We start from the raw sequence: 23,655 nt of genomic DNA on the forward strand, positions 1-23,655 counted from the left end.
TAATGAGTAGGTGGAGCATCAGTCAGATGTCACATCTGAAAGGAAAACTCCATGAAGGATGAGAGAGTTTCCTTAAGCTGTGTTTCACTTATCAGACCCGTGCAGCTTCAGTCTGGATCCTGCAGGATATCTACATGCTCACCTTCCAAGCAGCAAAGTCATATTTGGCTCCAAGAGTACGCAAGTATTTTGACCAAACTCTCCACGTTTGTTTCTTTGAAAATGATCATTGCCACCATATCTGAGTGGAGGAAGCCATCCAGCTTTACTTTTCATGCTACATGTGGTTAAACTGCTTTAGATTATTTAAGGCAACCTTAAGATTATGAACTCTTAAATGATTTTGATTCAATAGTTTAGACTCTTCAGCTTTATGTGATACCTTCTTTGGGAATTCTTAAATGGCAGACTGCTAATAATTCAATGAGGGAATGTGTTGCCAGTGATTCTTACACAGGTTTCTTCTTTCCTTGCAGGGTTTATATGGCCACTGGTGGAGGAAGACATTAGATATTTACTACAAGTAAAAGTCCTGCACTCACACACTTAAGTAAAAGTACAAAAATATTAACATCAAATATATTTATGTAGAATGTCCCATTTATTTTTTGTATAATTAAAGGTGGAGCTATTGTTGGAGTCTTAACCTGTGATAATACATAATAATTTATTAGTTGATTTCTATTATGAGTTAAAAATCTGTAAAGTAACTAAAGCTGTCAAATATATTAAATGGAATATTTGCACCATAATTTACCTTAACGTTGTACTTAAGTAAAGTACTTGAGTAAGTATACTTAGTTACATATGGCTATCATTTTTCGTGTGTTAAGAGCCACCCTCACGGTGACTCTTGCTGTGGCTGGATTCATAGTTCTGTTATCAATGTACTATAAGTCACCTCCATCTCCAAAATGTCACCCACGCCCGGCTCAGTCAGGGTGGCTGACAAACCCGGCTAATTTTTCCGGCACGTCAGTGGTTACAGAGCAGCCCAACAGCCCTGCTGTGACAGAAAACACAGACAAGCCCATACTGCTGCTGTGGTTCTGGCCTCAGAATAAAAGCTTTGATTTTAAAGACTGTAAGACGCTCTTCAAAATCGACAGCTGCCACCTCACAGATGATAGATCACTGTACTCCAGAGCTCATGGAGTTTTGGTATTCCACAGAGCTATCAAGGATGACCTCTCCAACCTTCCCCCGTCACCTAGAGCCAGATTTCAGAGGTGGATCTGGTTTAACATGGACCCACCTGCCAGCACGCGCAGGATAGCAGGCATTCAAGGCCTTTTTAATTTAACCATGAGCTACAGGAAGGATGCAGATATCCACGTTCGCTGGCGACTGACTCCCAAGAAGAACATGGATGATTTTGTGCTACCGAAGAAGGAGTGCTTGCTTTGTTGGATTGTGGATGGCGACGACCTGCACACAAAATCAACGGAGGGATACAGCTACTTCAGAGAGCTTATAAAACACATCGAGGTGGATGTCTATGACAGATCCTCTGCTGAGTTCTCGCAGGGTGAGAACTACTTCCTGACTATCAGCAGCTGCAAATTCTACCTTTCCTTTGAGGAGTCAACTCACAGAGATTACATCACTGAGACGTTCAACGGACCTCTGGCAGCCGGCACTGTGCCGATAGTTTTGGGCCCACCAAGAAGGAACTATGAGGATTTCGCTCCAGGTACTTCCTTCATACATGTAAATGACTTTCGTGATGCTGCAACACTGGCTGAGTTCCTTCTGACACTGGATAAAGATAATGAGGCTTATATGAGATACTTTAATTGGCGGCGATTCTATACTGCCAGACGCCATCCTGTTGAGGAGAATCACGAGTTTGCACACGCTATCTGCCAGGCCTGTCATCATGTGGGCTTGAACAGTGCGTACAGAGTTGTACCTGATCTGTACAAGTGGCTCTTACTGTGATGCTGGTATTGATCACCTGTTCCTCTGAAGTGGTTAAAATACAAACTGGCATCTCGCCATACAGAGTACCAAACAGTTAATAGGAATCTGACAGCCATGGGCCCTCGTAAGGTTTCATTTCATGTTTATCATGTGTCAACAACAGCATTGTATGTACTTGGTGTGTTTAAGTGGTGTACTCATATGATCTATCGTTCAGAAGCTGTTTCACTGATGCGGACCATTTTAAGATACAACCACCAGAGCAGGCTCAAAAAACACTTCTATCGGACAAAAAACACACAAATAAAAAGTTATAACTCACCTGTGAAGTGTTATTATAATCCACAGATGGATTACATGCCAACACATATGCTGTTTATACAGTCCTGCTACACTCCCAAAGAGCCAGATGATTGAAATCCAGCTAAATATTTAGTCCACACACATTTTTACATCCATAGATATTTCCATAATATCCTGCATTTGCATGTAAATAAACAGACTCCTCACTGGAGCCAATGGAAGCTTTTATACTGACAGTCCAGGCTTCAATAGCCAACTGTGCTGAAGGTAGTGCCTTCCTACTTTGTTTGGCCTCAGAGCCAATCAATAGCATCCCACTGGCCCAATGGCTTATGGGTCTTGTAGTCAATGATGCTCATCACCTCCAGAGGAGTTTTTAACTGTTTCTTGTCATCACAGTCTATTAAGAATGTACCTAAATGATAAACAAATGGCTCCTATGTTGTCTTAAGGGGGGGAAAACAGTCTTTTTCATCAATTTAGCATTTCTGGAAGTGTTTTTACATACAGTAAGTTCCTAAATAGACATTTCTGCCTTTGCTGACTTATTGTTTTACTCTACTTTGTTAAAAGCACCTGTACAACACCTCAGAAAACACAAGTAAGCTGTTTATTTTCTGTGATATTGTTATTATCTTTGTTGAATTCTGACTGTGGGGCGTCATGATAGGGCTCCATTGTGTTTTCCAGCTAATACCTCCCTGTTGTAGTCATCTGCAGCATTTTTTTTTAAAGAAAATATTGAAGCGAAAATGAATAACATTTTTTTATTTCAGTGTGTTGAAAATATAACTCAATGACAGAAGTACTGGCAGTGATTCTGACTGTTGGGGGACAAAATTGAGTGTTTCCTCTCAAATGTGACCATGAATATACATGTATTAAAAATGGAACAACAGCCTTCAGTTACTTTGGGTTTACTTTGTGCATCCAACATTGAAATCCTGTCATGTTGCCTACAGATTCTGCATACATATACAGACATCTGTTTATGGAGATTATGTGATGTACATTATCATTCTTGATGATTTAATACACCTAATCTTCTTTTAAAGCTGCTGTCATTTAAATTTTCTTTACTGTTTGACGTGATGAAAAAGATGATATTACTGAAACACTAAAACGTTAGAGCTGTATTGGACACTGAACTGCAGTCAGACGCTCAACAAAAATCAACAAAAACATTTTCATACTTACCTCTGGGGATTTTTTTTGACATGCACATTGTTATGGTTTTATTTGCCCTGGGTGTGTTTGGTGTATTACCCACCTGTTCTCATCCCAACTCGTCAAATACCACAGCTTTGTCAGTGGACCTAAACATCAAAATATGACATGCCAGCTACCCTCCTGCATCACTTTTGGACAGTCTGGATGGTGTGTCAATTTAAGCTTGTTAAATGCATGGTGTCTTTTCAAAATACACTTCCATTTTCACAGGAAATGTTTGTGCTTGTTATGTGCATACAGTCACTAATACTTTCTCATTAAAATAACTCCACTGACTTTGGGTTTCCCATGGGATATAAAGAGCCAACTGATTGGGTGAGAGTCCGGAGTTTGACACATCAACCATCACTCCTACCTGATAGGGACTTTCTCCCTCTTTGTAGTATGGTAGTTGCCTGCGGTGTTACATACTTCTGCCAGTCAGTGCATTTCATAACGCCATAAAAGTTGCCTTTGTGCACCAGTACCTGAAGTTGACATCACTGATACAGCGCCACTATTTGCTGAGTTGGGAATGAGGATGGGCTGGGATTATCAAGTTGATGGGGCACAAAACTACAATTGAAACTACAAATAAAACATTCTGAGTTTAAATAGGATTTAGTTTTAAATCCTGTCCTAATGCCCTTGAATGTGTCTTGTAAAGAAGTGCTTTGTTGTTGTTTATGAAGATGTGATACAAATAAACCTGTATTGCCACCTGTCATCTGTGATTAAGTCCATTTTTAATAAGCAGCACAATCAGCCTGAGGAGTGAAGGTGTTTTGGTGTTTGAATGTTTCGACATGTGGGCGGAGGCTGCCACCTCTGGTCTCCTGGCTACGGCCCTGGACTGCGCGCGTGTCTGCGTGCGCGCCAATTCGTGCATGTGTGTGTGTGTGTGTGTGTGTGTGTGTGTGTGTGTGTGCTTAAGTACCTCGGACAGCGCCAGGCTGCACACACGCACTTGAGCGAGCGGAGGAACTTCAGCGGAGCGCTCCCTCTTCCCAAACAACATCCAGCCGCAGAGCAGCCTCCTTCCTCCAGCTCTGTTTACTTTAACCTTTCTGCCCCAGTTGGACCTACTTGTTCGGATAACCCCTCTCTTCCAGCCGGGTATGAAACCATAGTAGAGCCGCGACGCAGCCGGAGCACCGAGAAGCGGACTCCTCTCTCGCCTCCTGCCGCCTCCTCCTGCTGGAGCTGGAGAGATGCCCGGGGCAGGATGTGCTCCAGCCGCAAGATCCTGTGGAGCCTGCTCCTGCTGTCCGTGGTGGAGGTGGGCTTGGGTGTGGCGAGCATCGTCCTGGGAGCCGTGGGCATCAGCTGGGTCCGGGGCGAGCACAAGCCGCAGCAGGGCGACGCGTCCCCGGTGTGGAGCGGACTCTGTGTACGTCCTGGGAACAACTTTGGTCCTTACTTTTCCTTATTTACATCCAGAGAGAATAAGCATCTTCAGGGTTACTGTGGAGGGCAGAGGCACAGCTAAAACTATTGGAACTATCAGCTTTTATTTACCACTGAAAAACATTCCTCACAGAGTATGGGCTGTATAGGAATTAAAATAAGGCATATATATGACTATTATTTGGCTTTATAAAGAGAAGGGCATGACTGACTACTCTGAAGGTTAACTGCTCTTTTATTGTGGTTTTGACTGGGATATATCAGTAGAAGTTTGGTTCTAATTCATCTCTTTTTAAAATTATTGTCATATGTTTATATAAAATTGCAACAACTATAACTTTAACTTAAAAAACACTTAAAAATCAGACTAAAAATAAACACTTTTCTTTAAAAAGCAAAGTCTCCCTAATAAAGGGCTTCTCTATGGTTCAATACTCAGTTTACATGTCACTTTTCTTCCTTTTTATAAAGCTTTTGCTCTGAGAAAGGTTAAGATATTAAATATTTTTGTTCATGCTGGTGGTTGTTTATCTAATATTAATCACTAATTGGAAGTTGTGGTTCATCCCCAAGTATTAAGACCCAGGGTGTGGTGAAGATTAAATATTTTGGTCATGGTTCTCCTTCATTGTGTTTGTCCGTTGTATGTTATAGAGACTCACACAGCCATTTGGCCGAGACGATTCTGTGCCGGAGCTAAAGATCACTTTCATTCATTCATGCTTGAATAGTTGCTCGGCTCTCGTAAGGGTCGAAGCTTTTTACACACTCACTCCTCTGCATATGTCTCCCTCTGTTGTGGTGCCGCTCTCAGCCTCATTGTCTTGATTTTGCTGCATAGCAATGAAAAGTTGACTTTCATTTTTAGTTGCTATATATAACCTTATAACCTTAACTCAATTACTGTACTATGAGTGCTGCTCCAGCTGAGGTAACACACTCTGACTTATTGCTGTAAGTGCCTGGAGCTCGGGTGGTATGTGAGTAGAGAAATAAATAAAGAATGAAAGAAGGAAACATCTGATTTTTGCAAAGTGTAAAGTATCTCAAAGACTCCTAAGGTGTGTTTAAATATGTGCAAGGAAAGCTAGTAGTGATATTACAATATAAAGGTTTGTTAGGCTTGTATATATGGGATTGTATATTTGAGTGTAAGTGCTTGTGTATAAAGTTGCTGTAAAGCTGTTATGCGCTGAGACAGGTGTGTGTTCAACCTCACAGCTGTTCTGCTGAGTCAGCCACCGTGTCTCGTGACTACCCAAAACTTTAGACCTCCTGTCAGGAACTGGGAGTCACTCAGATCGACTGACCGCTGTCCTAGAAGTAGATTGAATGTCACACCTTTGGTCTAAGTGTCCTGCTGAAACAGGAAAAGTGATCCCCGTTCATATCTTGTGTTTGTCAGTACATGTTCAGCTGTGAAACTGTTTCTTCAAGATTACTTCAATCTGTTGTTTTAATATTGTTCCAAGTTACTGGGCAACGCTTTGATAACAGGAAGGCCATCTGTTTCATTCAGTGATTTTGCTGAGTGTGTAATTTCTAAATCAGAAGTGCCAGTCTTTGTTTAAACCAATTAATCCCTAAAAGTTTGTTGTTAAAGACAGACAGACGCTTTAAATCTACTGTGTATTGTATTTTATCTACATATGTCACACATCAAGGATTCAAGGATTGGGGCATATTTTCATTTTTAATCCATAATTAGTGGACGAACAAGAATCATTTTTGAAGTTAAGAAACTAGAACTCACATTTAAACGGTTGCAATTACTAAAACTACCCAAAAAGCACGAGACTCAGTAGATTTCTTTCCAGAGACGCCAACTTAGCAAACTCTGTCCTCTGATGAAGGCCATGAGATATGGCTGAAAGCTCTGAAAGAAATTAAGTAAGTGGATCTGAAGTTACTTTTAGAAATCCCCAAGTTCAAAACCTTCAACAGTAAAGGGTAACTTAAGTGTTTTTCAGTCTTGACCCTGTTTCCCCATGTTTCCCATGTCTAAGTGATTAATGGAGACAACTGATGTTAAAGCTGCTCTAATATTAGTAGTATTAATATTAATAGTCCAGCAGCCATGAAAATCACTGCTTAATGGGCAATTGCACACTGTCAGTTCACATCCACCAAAAGTGTTTGTTTTGCCACTGACAGGCTCAGATTGTTATTAAAAGAGTCCCTACAGAGATAGACCTCTGTGTCAAGAAGCAAGAAACAGCCCCAAAATCACTATCGCCAAACCCACCAGACTCCATTTGGATAAACAGACATTTTAGTATTGTAGAACAGACTACTTTTAAAGTAGACAGAAAGAAAATAAAACTCTCAGAAGCCACCTTGACTCGTCTTTTCAGTGCCAACAATCACCAGCTCTGGTTTGGTTGAAAGAGATCCTTAATTCACCGTTAAATGGGAAAACATGCCCGTTCTATACACGCTAAAATTAAGGTTTTTCTAAATGGAGACTGGTGGTGAGCACTATTTCAGGGCTGTTTCTGGTTAAAAAAAGGTCTATCTCTGTGGGGATGCTTTCCATAATGTTTTCTGAGCCTGTCAGTGCCAAAAACAAGCACTTATAGTGGACGTAAATTGACAATGCACAAATGACCCTAGTGTTACACTGCAGCCTGTTTCACTCAACAGGCCTGCTGGACCAGTATCAAAAATGATTGTCTCCATTAGTCACGTAGACACAAAAACACAAGGTCCAGGTTGAAAAATACTGAAGTTACTCTTTAAGTGAAAGTAGAGTGATTTTAAGGTGCTTCCAAAATGAATTTAAAACTACAACAGGTGTAACAGAAGGCTGACATTGAGAGGTAACCCAGGAATGACCTCACACCTTCCCTTTACACAAACACACACACACACACTGACTCCTTCTTCCAGCATCTTTCAGCAAAACAATGCAGCACAGTTCATTGTACTGTCCCCCTTCTAAGTGTATTCTGCCGGCGTAATTCACCACCGTGCTGCTCCAGTTCAGTCTGAATCACTGACATCCAGGACAATGTGGCTTCCTGCTAGGAGCCCACAATAACACACTCTATTTTTAGAGCTAGAAAGTTGCATCTGAATAAGCAAGTGTAAAGAATACATTCACCCTTTCCTGTTGTCAACACGGAGATGATGGAGCTTAAATAGCGTGAATTCCACATCGTCTCTGAACCAGTAATTTTCTTCTGACTGCAGCTTTTGAAACTGCTCATTTACTCATTTGTTGTTCTCTCTTTCCCGACAGTTTCTGGTCTGTGGGATGTGCGGAGTGCTGTGTGCTCGCAAGAGGACGGGTCTTATTGTGAGTACATGCATATATTTGCTGTCGTTGTTTTGTTCCCCTAAGACCCAGGAGCCATTTTTGTTGCCCCTTCTTATGTGTATTAGTCTGTAGTCTCTCTTTATAAACTGCAAACAGAAAATGCTTTCCAGTGACACAGTATGACACATGAAGGAGTGTTTAAAAGGAATAATTTGACATTTTGGTAAATATGATTATTTACCAGATGGAAGATCAATACCACTCTTATATCTGTACAGTAAGCTACAGCCAGCAGCCAGTTAGCTTCTCTTAAGACTGGAAACAAGGGGAAACAGCTAGCCTGGCTCTGCCCACCCAGTTTGAATTCATCACTCTAATTAATGGCCCTATTAGTGGATATCAGCGTTATAGATATAGGTTAGAGGGCTCTTGCTACAGAGTGTCATTATCAGCTCATTAAACCACAGTGTTTCTTGTAATGCAGCCATGGAGGAAGTCTGATGACGTAACGTTGGTATAAATAGTGACAGAAACCCTGCAAGGGGAGGCAGTCAAGGTGGTGGATGAAACAAACACAGGACTTTCAGCCAGAAAAGAAGGGTTCATGTCCTGTGTGCTGATAACAGCACTCTGAACATACTAATTGGTTTAGCAGAAGCCTTCTAAACGATACCTATAATGCTGATAACCACTAACAACTCATATTTAATAGAGTAATAACACTCAAAATAGATGCACCGTCTGTTTATCAGTCTGTCTAAAATCCATAGATCAATTCATTATAATTTGTTTGCACAAATCGAGTATGTGCCAAAGTATTATGTGGTCAGGGTGAGTAACTTCCTGTAGTCTGGTAGCCTGGCAGTTTTTCCCTGGCCAAGACACAGTCTGGCAGATTACCCGGATATATAACATGTTGATTAGTGAACATTTCGGGGGTTCTGGTGGGTTGATTTTACTTCCACTGTGCAAAAAAGAAGCAAAAATATCAATGATATGGCCACTGCCATCTTGTGCAGTAGCAGTCTCCATGGTATCGAGTTCCCACCCATACACTCGTTCGTCCAATCGCAAGCAGCTCCATTGATCAAAACCCCTTTTTATAGCAACAAATAACTAACAAATAACAATCAGAAAAATGCAAACTTGAAGACACATCAGTGTGATAAGAACTATCTAAAACGACAGACACCATCTTTGGGAAAATTCACTGGCCCATATCCCATTTGCCAACATGGAGGGGGTGGGTTTATGACCTATACTGCAGCCAGCCACCAGGGGGCGATCAAGATGTTTTGGCTTCACTTTTGGGGAAGCTGTCATTTCTTCATCTGCTGGCTGTAGCTTTAACAAACAGATGAGAGTGCTATTAATCTTCTCAAGAAAGTGAATAAACATGTATCCGAAAATGTTGAGCATTTTATGCTAGAGAAAAAAGGCCACTCTGTTGTAAAGTAGAAAATGTACATCTGAGTAATGTTGGACTTTTTTTTAATCTTTCGCCTCACTCGAACTCTCGTCTTCCACAGCTTTTGCTTGAATCGCAAGCTCTTGGTTGCGTCAATTCAAACAAACCTTTGCAGATTAGAGTTTGAGTTTGTGATGTTATCAGTGCCCTCTGTTGCAGATTTCATGATGCCAAATTCTAATTGGCAGCAAAATTCAGTTTAGATTCGGACACACAGCTTCCGAGATGATCAACATTTGTTGAGGCAAAAGAGCCTTTGAGAGATGATGAAGATGTAACCCAAATAATTATTCACTATTATGTACTGAGTATTTTCCTTTGACAGATTTATTTTGAACACCAAATACTGTCACTTTGATGCAAATATATGTGTACAGCCTGTTTCATGAATATTGACACGTATCTACTGTACTCCTGGAAGTTTGCAAGTAAAGACTGTCTAATTGTATCAGACACCCAAAGGTGCTGTGTGTGTGTGTGTGTGTGTGTGTGTGTGTGTGTGTGTGTCCTGTCCTGCAGGTGCATACAGTGTGCTCTGTAAAAGACATCTGAGGAAACCAGAGGAGACAAGCAGTCACCTCTCCTCTTTTCTTTCTGTCATTCCTTCCATCTTTTTCGCTCAGCGTTCGCGTCGCAGTCTCTCTGTGTCTCCGAGTCCTCGTGTTTCTCTCTGACTCTCTCTGTCTCCTGTGGGGAGGGCACTAATGATGGATCAATGTCAGCACAATCTGCTGTAACAGAGACATCCCTCAACCTTTCTCTCCCTCTGTCTCGCCCTATCGTATCCCCGCGTATTGTCTCTGTCGCCGTCTTTATCTTCGTGACATTCCCTTTTTCATCACTCCCATCCATCTACCTTCCATCTCCCTACCCTCACTGTTCAATCTCATTCTCGCCAGTCGTTTTGATGCTCTGACTCTCTCCATCTTCCTCTCCTCATCCCCTTCTATCCCCTCCCTCCTTGTTTGCCTGAGGGGTGATGATTGCATTAGGTTGGTTTGGCTCCGGAGTCCTGCCAGCCCGCTTTCCACACTTCACCGGGTAATGACTGAAATTGGAGAAGCCCTTTTCCATGCGGTTAAAGGCACTAAAGGCATCTGTACTGGGAGCAATGAAAGAGAGCCTGAACTCCAGACACAATACACACACACGTGCATACACATTATACAGGGAGTGATATTAAATCAATTGGATTTTCATACTTTGAATGCAAAGTAATGGACCTGCAGTCATTTTCCCATCAGATCCTGCTGGGAAACAAATTTGACTCCCATAATGGCTTTGAGTTTTCCAGCTGCTTTACTATTCTAACAAAGTAATCCGTAAAATTTGTTTGATTAAATAATGAAATGTATATCTCACCAACCGTCTACCACACAAATCACACACACACACACACACACACAAGCACTAAAACAAGTGAGTGATGCAAGCATATTTACGAGCCGTGCAATATTTCTGGAAGAGACAGTGTGCTTTGAGAGCGATCCAATTTTCTAATAGGAAATGAGATTTATTTTGACTGATACGCATTACTCATCAGAGCAGCCGTCGTCCAAAACAGCAGAATGATGGAGATGGAAGCTCAATAGGAGTTTGTATATCTCCCATCCCATCTCATTTTGTCAGTTTGTTTGTAGTTTTCTTGAGAGGATATCAATTCTGCCATTTGCATTAACATAAACCATTCTCTCCGTCTCTGTCCCTCAGATGATCCTGTTTTCAGCATGCTGTATCTGCGGTCTGATTGGTGGGATCCTCAACTTCCAGTTTGTTCGGGCACTGAACAAACGACCTGACTCCATGCAGTCAATCCATCTGGCTGCCATGACTCTGGCCTGTCTGGGTAAACAAGGAATTACACCATGTGATGCAATGCAACACAACTGGACAACTCATTCATTAGCATTTGTTAATGTCTGTTGTATGTGACATGTGTATGCTATCGAAATATAGGAGGTTTGGTAGAATTTATTTCGACGACCTGTCTTATGGGAGCAGATACATTCAGAAGTTTAAAGTAAAGGTAAAGCACCTATCAATACTGCAAATTATCTTATCAGTATGCATTAAACTCATTGTAGCTCCACCTCCACCACACTTTTCTTTCGATTCTCACCTACAATTTGTGTCTTTTGCCACTCTTCATCTCTCTTAACAAGGCTAACAGTCTACAGCCATGCTAGCAGGTCTGATTTGCCAATGGCTCATTATTTCGAAATCCCAATATTCTGAAAATGTCCCATTGGACCAAAAGCCTGTTGGTCCGACAGCCCATTATCTGGAAAATAAACAGCCATTGCTCTGAAAATACACACTCCTGTACTTAGAAAGATTCATGACCTGCAATCGGCCTTGTTACAATATTTTTTTTCCTACTATGGCAAAGGCATGACATTGGCTTCTTTGGATTGGATTGAGTATTCTTACCCCATACATAACAAATCTTACTCCACTTGCCTAACTCTAACCAACCCAACCAACTGAGGCAATGAGCACTATCCAGTCAGAGAAAAAAAGCAACCTGGAATGGTCCCATGATCTGCTTGGGAGAATAATCGGCCTTTATTTTGGACTCAACAGGCTCTTGGACAAATGGGCTTTTGGTCCAGTGGGACATTTTTTGGACTATTGAGGTTTTGGAATAGTGAGCCGTTGGAAAACTTGGCAGTCCCCAGATTGATGAGGCTGTAGAGCATTGCTTTGAGCTAAATGCTAACTTCAACATGCCTAAATACTCACAGTGTCAATGCTAACATGCTAAGGTTTAGCAGGTGTGATGTTCAACATGTTCACCATCCAAATTAAGTGTGGTAGCATTTGCTAATCCGCACTATGCACAATGTAAAGCTGAGGCTGGTGGGACTGTCAGTAATTTTTTATGTTGTGGAAAAGTCAAAATAGGTTACCTATGTTGGCCCCAGATGGATCCCCAGGGGGACATAACCATCTGTGCCAAAGTTCAAAGAAATCTGTCCAATAATTGTCAATAAATTTCAATAGATACGTGAAAATGTTGCCCGACTGGTGGTGGTAAAGGAAAAATCAGGGGATCATCAAAGTCAGTTGGATTCTTCCTCTCTGGAACATGAACGTCTTTGCAAAATTTCATGGTAATCCATTCAGTAGTCATTGAGATATTTTAGTTTTGACTGTAATGATGGACCAATCGACCAGCCAACAGACTTAAATTGCCATGATTTAGCCTACCCACATCAGACGCGCTACTAGCATGGCAATAAAAAGTATAAACTACTAAAGATGGACAGCCCACTCTTCCTTAAAAATAAAAATTCTTCCACTGTTTCTCCAGCTGGTTTCCTTTTTCCTGTCTTGTCCAGGGATCTCTTCCTGTACCTTATCCACGTGGCTTACCTGTCGCCTGGCCAGCTCCGAGCAGCAGAGGATGTTCCTGGAGAGGGAGCACTCGCTGCACCACTCGCACGAAATGACTGAGAAGGTAGGATGTTACAGCAGAGGAGAGCTTCTAATTGGTCAGCTTACACAGTATGGCCTTAAGTTCCAACAGTACAGAAAATGTATGTTTTATGACCCAGGAGAATTTTTAAGTTTGTGTTGTGGTAGTGTATGTTAAGCATAGACTGTATAAAATAATGGACGTGGCTACCATGACGTCATCCGTTGGTTTGTGGACTCATGTTTTGAAGCCTCAAGTTTGGCATTTCAGCCGTCACCATCTTGGTTTTTTGGAGCAGGAAGTGACAAAAGTTGTAATGAACAAGGAAATAAGCTACAGAGACAAAATGTTTTTTGTACCAGGCTGTAAATATGTATATTTCTGCTGTAAAATTGGGCATTTTAACATGAGTGTCTCTGGGTATCGACTCACTTTGGGGGCCAGCCTCAAGTGGCCATTTGAGGAACTGCAGTTTTCGGCACTTCTGCGTTGGCTTCATTTTTCAGCTCTGAATCTTGCCACTTGCTGTTAATTTAACAAGTGTCCTTGTGTGTCCCTAGGAGATCCTTGACAACTCCAGTAACGGCATTCCTCAGATCTCCTACAACGGACACACCACAGCGTCACCATGACAACGTGTCACCAAAAGCGACTTGCACACACTTAAATAGAGACGGTTCACAAATCGCTTGCTATCAGGCAACAAATACAGCATGTACTTCTTTCTACACATCCTGCGGCATACGCAGTGTCTATATCCTGACCGCAGGGAGCGAAACCAGGGACGCCTTTTCTGGGCCGCTGGAGTAAAAGAAGGACATTTTGACAACAAGGGGAAGGTGTTTGTGCTTCTGAACAGTTATGCAAACACGGGTTCAAACCCCCTCTGATCAACTCAAACCAAAGCCGCGAGGGAGAGCTGCCGTTTGGGTCATGATTCAGGTGACAAACATCTGCGTGACATCATCTGACCTTTAAACTAATAAGCAGGATATTTTATAATGCAATGAGATGCCTCAATGTGATGAGCACAAACAGAGCATGCAGCTGATTCACTTGAAGAGCTACTGCTATTTCAGACTCAGTGTCTTTATTCTCTCTCTCTGTCTTGTTAAGGATTTATGGAATGCAGATCTTGGGATAGCCCACAGTAAACTGTATGTATCGTCCGATAATGGAATGCTTTGATATGAAATACAGTGATGCGCAATGTACTGTACCATATATCTATGCTTGTATATCAGGAATCTAGTCGTACCTATAAATCAAACATATTTTTATAAATGCTTCTTATTAAAGTGAATTCAATTAAAGTATGATAAACCTGAGTGATGATTTCTCTTACATGGATTATTGCAGTAGAATTGAGTGTGATGTTTTTATTGCCGTGCATCAGTGTGTGTCTCTATTTGCATGTTTCTGTAAGTATGCAGGTGTTTTGAGTTATTACTTAGCTAGCTGCCCACTCACAGAATTTTTAATCAGTACGCTAAACGTTAACCTTTTCTATAAATGCATGCAGTAAATCTTAAAAACCAAGTGTACAGTATCACACATTGATAAACTGCGCACCACTGTGTCAACATAATCAATGTGGAGCAAGATTTAAGAAGTCAGTGCATTCCAACGGGACCACAGTTTATCTCAGTGATGCCTTTGGCTCCGCTCGAGGTTCACACACTTATCGTAAAGTTAAGTGATGAAGTAAATCTGTTTTATAGCACATCTCAAACCCCCTGTCATGCAATGATAAACAATATCACATACACTCACATGCATGCACACGTACAGACACGCAGCTGTGACTTCTAATGAAGATATACAATTCCTCTGACAACATCACGCTGCTCAATACCTCATTATGGTGCTTGCCATGTGTGAGTGTGTGTGCGCGTGCGTGCGTGTGTGTGTGTGTGTGTGTGTGCGTGTGTGATAACTAGGGACCACAGCAGCAGAAGCCACTGGGAGCTCTTGCTGACTAAGAAACCACGTCACAATTTATCACCGTGACAACAGACAGGAGTGGGCCATGGCGCCCAAGAGAGCCCCAGATCTGCACCGCACTATGTGTGTGTGTGTGTGTGTGTGTGTGTGTGTGTGTGCGTGTGTGTGCTGAATCATGTGACCTCCTGTCATGCTGTTCTGTCAGAATACAGTAACACTAGACTATGTGTGTGCAAGTGTGTTTTTCTATGCGTGTGTGTGTGTGTGTGTGTGTGTGTGTGTGTGTGTGTGCCCACGTGTGCATAGATTGCACTAATTGACACCTCAGGTCACCCTAATGATCTTCATGTGCCATCACAGGTGAGAACAGGATACAGAATCAATGACCGTCTCTTATCAGACGAACAGCTTTACAACATCCTTGTCAGGGTAGGCGGTGCACACCTTGCAGTTTACATAACCAAAGGGCATGTTGGGGAGGAAATGCATCGTTTTCAGTGGTTTACATAACAGGAAAGATCCATGTCACTTATCAAAATACTGTCCTCAACATTTCTCTCCAAGAACCCATTTAGTAAAGCTTTTTGTCAGTGGATGTGGTTTATTGTAGGACTGAATGCAGGGAGCATCGTTGGATTTGCCTGCTGGCTGTGCCCTGCTGGACCCCTTTTAACCCTCTGTTAACCTCCTGTTTTTCTGTGCAGTGTGTGCTGTATCACTGTGCTAGAACATTACATGACTCCCAGATTTTCTGTCCTACTGATTAAGCACAATTCAGTTTGCTTAAATGCACCAAGTAAGCACAGCATCGCCTGAAATAATGTTCTAAACTCTAGATTTAGTTACAGTTAATCACATTACCACAAACCAGTTGCCATATTGTGAACATGAGGCTTTCAGGGGCCTCTGGAGCCTCACCCGCTCAGGTGTCAATTAGTGCAAATGCTGAGGCATTTACTTGAGTACTTTCATTTTGCAGCATTTAAAAGCATACTAATAATATAACAACACATTTTTTTATATAGCACTTTTCAAAACAGACGCTACAAGTTGCTTCACATAACAATGAAAACAAGTAAATGAAGCAAGAGTATAAACAATGAGGTATCTGTAAATAATAAAGTGGTAAAACAGAGTGATAAAAACAAATAAATATACATAAATGTGTATAAATATGTACATGCAGATAGGCAGGTACATAAAAGGAAGCATCTGACATGCAAATTAAACAGGTAAAAAAATGTATTATTATATATTTTTTTAAACTCACCACTACAACAGCACATCTTTAAATGTGGCTACATGTTTATAAGTCAATAATTTAACCATTACAGGTCTTACTAACACATGAGGAGTTATACAGAGCCTATTTTCTGTTGCTATTAAGGGATGGTTTACTTTAATTTTCAACCACAACAGTAAAAAAATGTAATTAATTATTAAATGCATTCGTTTTGATAATTAAGTCAAAGTCTTTTTGTTTATATGTGTAAATATTACTGTTATTTAAATAACTGATGCTGTACCTGTACTGTATTTATATTATTATTTGGTTGTAATTCCTCCTCCTGGCCAGCAGGTGGCAATATAAACAAATATTTGACAGCCTTCCTCAAAGCGGAAGTGGCCTGTCTTTCATTTTCCGGTCTTCCCAAACAGCATGGCGAACTTGAAGCATGCAGAAGACGAACCAAAACATGTGAGAATGTCAGGTGAAGTATCCGCCACCGGCGCTGAAGTCACGCCAACAGAGGAGTCCTCTTTACCGGGCGGAGGTGCGGGCGCGCTCCCGTGCTCCGTCCCGTCGTTCGCGGCCGCCTCAGAGCTGCTGTCAGCGCCGTACTCGTGTCTGGTGATGAACACGCACCGGAGACACGTCGCCCTTCCGCCCGTGTACCTGAACAAGAAGAGGACAGGTATTCAGGAGGAGCTGGAGGCCGAGCTGCTCAAGTTCTCTCAGAGGTAACGACACCGGGCACCGGACGCTGCCTCGGCTCTGTCGACATGGCAGCCATTTCGTTAGCCGTTAGCTAGTAGCGTTAGCATTTAGCATTTGGTTTGTAGTTACTGTAAGTTTTCACCTCCCTGTCAGTGCTGATGAGCTGAAGACAAGGTTTGGCTCTGGCAGTGGTGCAGAAAGTAACGTCATCCTAAAAGTATCTAAAGTAAAAGCCAGTGTCAGTGTTACACTACGTTATTATGTCATTATTAGTGTTGCATTGCTGTGTTTACAACATTTGAGACTGCAGCCAGTAAGTAAAGCTGATTTTACTACTTTGTACTATTTTTTAGTTAACCCATATTTAACCAGGTGAGTCCCATTGAGATCAATAATCTCTTTTACAAGGGGAGGCCTGGCCAAGACAGCTGCACAGAAAAAGTTACAGCCAAGTAACCACACTATAAAAAACATAAAATATACTCAGTATCAAGTAGAAGTGTCCTTATGAGAGCTTTAAAATCAGGAGGAGAGACCAGTTTATGTAGTTTCAAAAGCTTCAGATCTTTTCGAGGGTTATTCTAAGTGAGAGGAGCAGAGCACATAAAAAAATGTGTTAAATTTTAGTCTGTGCATCACATTTTGTGTGTAAACTTCTCGCTAACTAGTTACTAATGCTGTCCAAGAAATGTCATGGGATAGAAAGTTAAAGTCTCAATATATCATGTGGATCTGTGTCGAACTGATTCAGCTTTACCTGTTTGACCCGTGCAGTCTAAAGGGAGTACCCCTGGCTTACGACAACATCAGGATAGTGGGCCAGCACGGAGCCATCTACAACGACAGCGGCTACATCCACATGGACATAGAGGCCAACTTTATTGTCTTTCAGCCCCGAAAAGGACAGACACTGATAGTAAGTTTTGGCATTGGCGGGTAAACTCTTAAACTCTCTGTGTGAACAATAATGATGTGCAGAACATTCTCTTCGTGTGATTAGATATTCATAGGGCAAAAAACAAACAACAACATTAATATAATCTTAATATCTGGCCCACTTTTATTCATGTAAATGTGTTTCTACTTTGTCTCTCTTCCCAGGGTAACGTGAATAAACTAGGAGCAAGCCACGTGGGCTGCCTGGTGCACGGCTGCTTCAACGCCAGCATCCCTAAACCCAACCTGGTGTCTATGGAAACCTGGCGGGACGCAGGGCCCAGAATCGGAGCAGAGCTGGAGTTCGAGGTGACTACACTTGACGCTGACACTGCGGGGGTGCTGCTGATCAGAGGACGGCTGAACAGGACCAGGCAAGTGTGCTGTGGTGGTTGCTGGATGAGGATTAAAGTAACCTGCGTTCTCTTGGTAGGGATAGGAGTCAAGAACCAGTTTCATGGAGTAATTGTCCAAATCGTCTAAGCTTATCGAGTCCTTTTATCAATGCTGGCATGTATTTCTGACAGTTGACAATGATGTTAAACTGCTGGAAACTAGTTGCAACAAGAAGTCATAACAGAGAGGAAGAAACAGTCCAACGCGTGGCTATATTTGACAAAGAAAGATGAACACAGTGCTGCATCAAGTCCATGTTTCACCTCGGCAAATCACACCTGCACTTGATGTAGGATTGTGTTTGATGACATGTCTGTCGTGAAAGCAGTTTTCAGTCGCTGTTACTTGTAATGTCGGCATTCAACTGAGCTGCAGAGCGGGATTTTAACTTTGTTTGTGACAGCAGAAAACAATTAAAAGTAGGGGTGTAATGGTACACAAAAATCTCGGTTCGGTACGTACCTCGGTACACAAGTCACGGTTCGTTTTTTTTTTTTTTTTTTTTTTCAGTACAGTAATGAAAGAAATAGACAACTATTTAATATATTTTACTTATTGGTAACCTTATTAAAACATACCACCACAGCAGTTAACTCTTTTTACACAATTTGTGAATGAAACAAATATATATAAAATCTTGCTTTTTCACATTGTTTGAATGAAAATAGAAATATAAAAGTGAAAAATAAAATCCTGCTGTTTTTTTAACACATTTTTTGAATGAAAAATATAAATATACATTTCTGCTTTAACAGTTTTACTCAATTAAAATAAAAAGTATAGTGCAGCTGGTCAGCTTTAAAGCCTGCTCAGATTCAGATTTACTAGGAACCTACTTAGCTTTCCCACTTTGTTAAAGTGCAGTAAACAAAACATGCTTATATCTAAAGTGCAGCTTAAACAATTTTACTCAACTCCAATGGCGTTGGTTATTTCTTTAGCACGATGGTCAGGGAAATGCTTTTTCTTTTTAAACGACGATGATATCGTAGTTTGCACCAGATTGCTTTTTCTAGTCGCGCCGGTTAACGTTCAAACTCGGGTGGTGTCGCTTTAGATGCGTTAGCGTGTTAGACGTGTTTGCAAGCACATACCCGACCGCTGTTCTGCAGTGTCGGCACACTGCTTTTGTCTTGTCAACTTGTTTATTTCCATCTTCGTATTTTACCCTGAAACCAAAGTGTTCCCAAACAGAGGACTTAAGGTTTGCGGGTGGGTCTTCAGGTTCATCAGTCTCACTTGCCATGTTGTCAAAATGCGAGAATGCGCTGCACAAAGTGAAAGCGGAGACTCGGTCCGTCACTCAATTATGTCCGTCAGGGAACTAGATATTTTAAATGGTTCGGCTCGCAAAAACGGAATTAAAATAAAACAAAATAAAATAAAATAATATTCTGCACCCAATAATTCGGTACAGGGTCGTGCCGAACCGAAAGTCGCGTACCGAATGGTTCGACACAAATACATGTACCGTTACGGCCCTAATTAAAAGTTGTGTAGGTGAGGAAAAGTTCATCATTTTTGATAGGATGCTTCTCTCTCAAGGCAGTACAGCTGTTAAGATTTGTGTCAAAATACCTGCGCTTGTTATTCTCTATGTTAAGTCCTGCGCACAGGCAGCGTCTGGGTGCACGTTGATTCTCCAGAAAAGCAGCGGTTTGATCACATCCGCTCCCCGGATCCGCTCCCCGGATCGCCACATTGGCCACCATAGTGCGACTTCTACTTCTGTCAGTATTGTGACTCCAACGTGTTTTGCCTGCCATCCTCAATTGTAGAAAAGAGAGGAGAGAAGTAGAAGAAACCTGCAATCTTTATACAGCTTTCTTTTGTTGATTGTTTTTCTGTTTTAGTCTAAAAATATGTCAAACAGTGGTGAAAAAGACTCAATAATTTCCCAGAGCCCGAGGTGATGTCTTCAGGTTCCTAAAGATATTTAAATTGATTGGATGCTGTCATCTTCTTTGCCCAATTTAGTTTGCAGCTGCACCTACTTGAAAGTTGCCGTTAAGCCCTTGATTGATTACTCTGTTTTGTGTGTGTGTGTTTCAGGGTGCAAGAGCTGCTGGCCTTGTGTGAGAGCTCAGAGTCAGGCGCCCCCGCAGACCAGCCAGAGCCACCAGAGACAGAACCGAACCCAGAACCCACAGAGGAGTCTCCTGAAGACACCCCCAAGAAGAAGAAGAAAAAGAAGAAGGACAAAGTCAAAGAGGAGGAGAGAGAAGGGGAGGTGACAGGTACACCCTCCTGCCAGCTGGATGGCAACACGACATTAGAGCTGAACGGAACAGTGAATGAGGCAGACGGTGAGAAAAAGAAGAAGAAGAAAAAGAAAAAGGAGAAACATGTGAAAGAAGAGGAGGTTGAGGTTGAGCTCTCTGCAATGGAGGTCCACGGCAGTGACTCGAGCGGCTATGTTAGTGACAAGCCAAGCAAAAAGAGGAGACGTGAAACTGGGACAGATGTCACATCTGGTTTTAGTGAAGGTCCTGAAACACCAAAATCCAAGAAGAAGAGGAAAAATGACATTGAGCAGTTTGCCTGAAAAACGGATCATATATTGAGTTTAACAATCGAGGTGATACAACATTAATTCTGGATAAGTATAGAGATGTGCCTTAACGATTAAACAAAAGTTTAGCAGGCAAGATTTCTGGTGGCTTATTGTTAGTGCGTCTAAAATCATTCAAGCACAGAAGTCTTTCTACAGTCACATGTTGTAGAGCAGACTTGACAGATTTGTCCTCACTGGGTTGCAATGCCCCCACACAGCCTGATGGGGGAGCAAAACTGCCTCATACATCCACACTGGGACCCAAAAACACAGGAACAAAACCTTGTCAGCTTCATCCGTTAAACACGGTGCTGAGATGAACAGGGCAGGTCTTTGCATTGAATTTACAGAGCCAGTGGGGAAAACATGAGTTGATATTAATGTTCTGTACTTTGGTATATATTCAGCTGCTTGGATACTGGAGAAGAATGGCTGTGAGCCTGAGTTCAGTTTAAGAAACTTCTGTTTTTTATTGCCTCATGTGCCTGTTTGAAAAGGTTGTCTAGTAACAGCTGCAAGGACAAACGTGTTTTTACACCCAAATATCCAGTCAGCGTCCTAGACATGTGTCATGCTCAGTGACAGGCAGTGCAGTCAGGAATTATTTGTGCTGTTTCACTTTCTTCCTTCACTGCTGCATTGACTTTTCACATGCAAAAAGTGAACATTTAATATTCACCTCTCATCCCAATTAAAGAGCTCTATATTTTGACATGTTTACCCTGCTTCCATTTTTTTCAAGACAAAAGGGGTCTGCAAAAATCCCCACTTTAGAAATCTACATTGCTTTGATTCTAAGAAAAATACACCTCTTAAATGATTATAATACAAAGATTTCTTGTTTTTCATGGCAAGTTTCCTCCCACAACACTCTTTTTTTGCTGGCCAGTGGGTGTCGAGTGATAAAGTGCTGAGAGACAGCCTAAAGATCTTTGTGTTTTCTTTACCCCCACCTCCCCTCACCCACCACACACGCACACACACACACACAGAGTCCTGCTGCCTTTCAGTGGGGAGTCTCATTAGCTGTGAGGTGCCAAAGGTTTGAGAGCTTATCAGGATCTGCCTAAAGAGGAGAGATAAGGAGCTGCAATTAACTTGGCTCATCTTCATCTGTCACACCTGATCACGTACATCTGTGCTTTATAATTAAAAGCCATTTATAATAATAACTGCAGATCTGAAGGCTTATTAGAGAGTGAGACACAGAGGTATTTATGAGATAATTCATTATTAGAAACACCTATATTCCCTTTGTTGCAGAGCATTAGATGAAACACTGATAACACTTGCATGCCTGTACGGTAAATATGAAGCAGCAGCCAGTTAGCTTATCTTAGTATACGGTCTGGAAGCTTGCCTGGCTTATTTTAGAGATGAAAGAAAATGCAACAGATCACGTCTAAGTGTTAGCACAACCATTTAATATTTTACGGGGGGTGTCTCTGCTGATTGCCTGGCAACTGATCATTGCCAGAGAAAGCAGGCCAACCCAGAAATTGGTGTTGTGTTGGTTCCCTCGTTAAAGGGCCTGTGGGACTTTTTCGGATCACAACAGTAAATAACTTCTGTGGCAAACAAATGTTTGATACCTACATGTTTTGCTCAACAAGATCAAATTCACAAATGAACACTTTTAATTATTGAAGCCTAAATGCAATCGTCAGCTTTAAAAAAGCTAATGTTAGGCTATAAAATTAGCAACCGGCTTTTATAAAGACGTCAAAAGCTTCAAAATTCATGTGAGGTGATTAAGTATTTTCTGTTGCAGAGGAAAATGTGAAAGTCTCTTAAGATTGTGTTTACCGCATGTCTTATTTTAGGCGTCCAACCAAAATCCCACTGACTTTATGAGGGAACCGGGAGTGCTAAAATGCTAACTCATGTCCATGTTTTTGGAATCATTCCTGCAGCATGTTATTGCTATTGTAACCCAAAAGTTGGTGTTAATAATCACTTTTAACTCATCTTTAAAGTATTAGTGAACTAGTCCATACCCATTATGTACAGCATACCATACCATGACTTAGTCATACCAAAAAGTAGGGGAAAAAAACAACAACATTGGTCCACAGGGGGAGCCACAGCGATCGGTCACATTTTAGCCATTTTTAAACATTTTTCTGTTATTATAGCGCCACCCAGTTGCCAATTAGAGTTAAATTTCTCCAGTCACCTTGAGGCGTCCTGTTCTACATATCTACCAAGTTTAGTAAAAATCAATATGGCGGTTAGGCCTAGATAAGAAATTAGCTCTCTAGCGCCCCCATTTTGTTTGATAGGGTCAATAATGGAGGGGTCCCCTCAGATTATGTGTGGTCATATGCCTACAAAGTTGCGTGGTGATGGGTGAAACCCTTGAGATGTTATACACCTTTATGTGATGAGCCACGCCCTCTGCAATATTCATTGCCTTATAGAAGCTCAGTTTTAGTAAGTTTTCCAACTTTTGCCAAGAGGGAACTTTAGATATTGGTCCCTAGATTATGTTCACCCAGTTTCATGCAGATCGGTCAAACTTCCTAGGGAGAGATCGACTTTAAAGGGCCAGTGTGTAAAATGGGTTGAAAACAGTGACATCAGTGGTCAAATTCTAGATTGCAGGGCTCACTCGCTCACCCCTCCTGTCAGGTAAATGACAGCGGCCTCGTAGGGACAAAAAGCCTTGCGCACGACTTTTTCAGGAGTAGGTCTATCTAGCCACGAGGTGAATGTTTATTTAGAAATCTAAACCATGTTACGATATTGTAATGAATCCCTCACGAGCAGGAGACCAGAGGAGCGTTCGGGAAAAAGGCCTGTTTATTTGAGCACTCCAGAAACTCTGGTAACACACCACTCCGTTCCAAACTCTGACTCTTCTAGCATAACAGACACACTTCATGACTTTACACGCATA

At 41.7% G+C, this 23,655-nt stretch overlaps 3 protein-coding genes across 4 annotated transcripts; all 3 read left to right on the forward strand.

Annotated features, from left to right (window-relative positions):
• The first annotated feature begins 99 nt into the window (after positions 1-99).
• Positions 100-14,304, forward strand: tmem196 (transmembrane protein 196). 2 transcript variants are annotated; one of them, XM_078175812.1, is made up of 6 exons: positions 100-176; positions 477-523; positions 8,084-8,140; positions 11,280-11,415; positions 12,911-13,029; positions 13,548-14,304. In XM_078175812.1, the coding sequence occupies exons 3-6, from the start codon at positions 8,099-8,101 to the stop codon at positions 13,617-13,619; spliced, it is 369 nt and encodes a 122-aa protein (XP_078031938.1). In that variant the 5' UTR covers positions 100-176; positions 477-523; positions 8,084-8,098; the 3' UTR covers positions 13,620-14,304. The 2 variants fall into 2 exon arrangements, with proteins under 2 accessions (XP_078031938.1, XP_033492378.1); XM_033636487.2 differs by lacking the exons at positions 100-176; positions 477-523 and adding an exon at positions 4,408-4,825.
• LOC117263257 (4-galactosyl-N-acetylglucosaminide 3-alpha-L-fucosyltransferase 9-like) lies at positions 536-4,162 on the forward strand. The gene has a single exon (XM_078175810.1). It carries the CDS (start codon positions 808-810, stop codon positions 1,939-1,941), a length of 1,134 nt encoding a protein of 377 aa, XP_078031936.1. The 5' UTR covers positions 536-807; the 3' UTR covers positions 1,942-4,162.
• A 2,259-nt stretch (positions 14,305-16,563) lies between the features above and the next one.
• On the forward strand, positions 16,564-21,683 carry polr1f (RNA polymerase I subunit F). Its single transcript, XM_033636340.2, has 4 exons — positions 16,564-16,893; positions 17,645-17,786; positions 17,972-18,180; positions 20,255-21,683. Exons 1-4 carry the CDS (start codon positions 16,592-16,594, stop codon positions 20,745-20,747), a joined length of 1,146 nt encoding a protein of 381 aa, XP_033492231.2. The 5' UTR covers positions 16,564-16,591; the 3' UTR covers positions 20,748-21,683.
• The last annotated feature ends 1,972 nt before the right edge of the window (positions 21,684-23,655 follow it).

The sequence above is a fragment of the Epinephelus lanceolatus genome, chromosome 16 (assembly GCF_041903045.1).
Source record: "Epinephelus lanceolatus isolate andai-2023 chromosome 16, ASM4190304v1, whole genome shotgun sequence".
Lineage (NCBI taxonomy): Eukaryota > Metazoa > Chordata > Actinopteri > Perciformes > Serranidae > Epinephelus > Epinephelus lanceolatus.

Bases quoted from the DNA above. Each gene is read 5' to 3' on its own strand.
- LOC117263257 (XM_078175810.1), top strand. From the start codon at position 808: ATGGCTATCATTTTTCGTGTGTTAAGAGCCACCCTCACGGTGACTCTT.
- tmem196 (XM_033636487.2), top strand. From the start codon at position 4,661: ATGTGCTCCAGCCGCAAGATCCTGTGGAGCCTGCTCCTGCTGTCCGTG. The intron at 11,416-12,910 runs GTAAACAAGGAA...TGTCTTGTCCAG, and splicing joins CATGACTCTGGCCTGTCTGG to GGATCTCTTCCTGTACCTTA. The intron at 13,030-13,547 runs GTAGGATGTTAC...GTGTGTCCCTAG, and splicing joins CGCACGAAATGACTGAGAAG to GAGATCCTTGACAACTCCAG.
- polr1f (XM_033636340.2), top strand. From the start codon at position 16,592: ATGGCGAACTTGAAGCATGCAGAAGACGAACCAAAACATGTGAGAATG. The intron at 17,787-17,971 runs GTAAGTTTTGGC...CTCTCTTCCCAG, and splicing joins GAAAAGGACAGACACTGATA to GGTAACGTGAATAAACTAGG. The intron at 18,181-20,254 runs GCAAGTGTGCTG...TGTGTGTTTCAG, and splicing joins GGACGGCTGAACAGGACCAG to GGTGCAAGAGCTGCTGGCCT.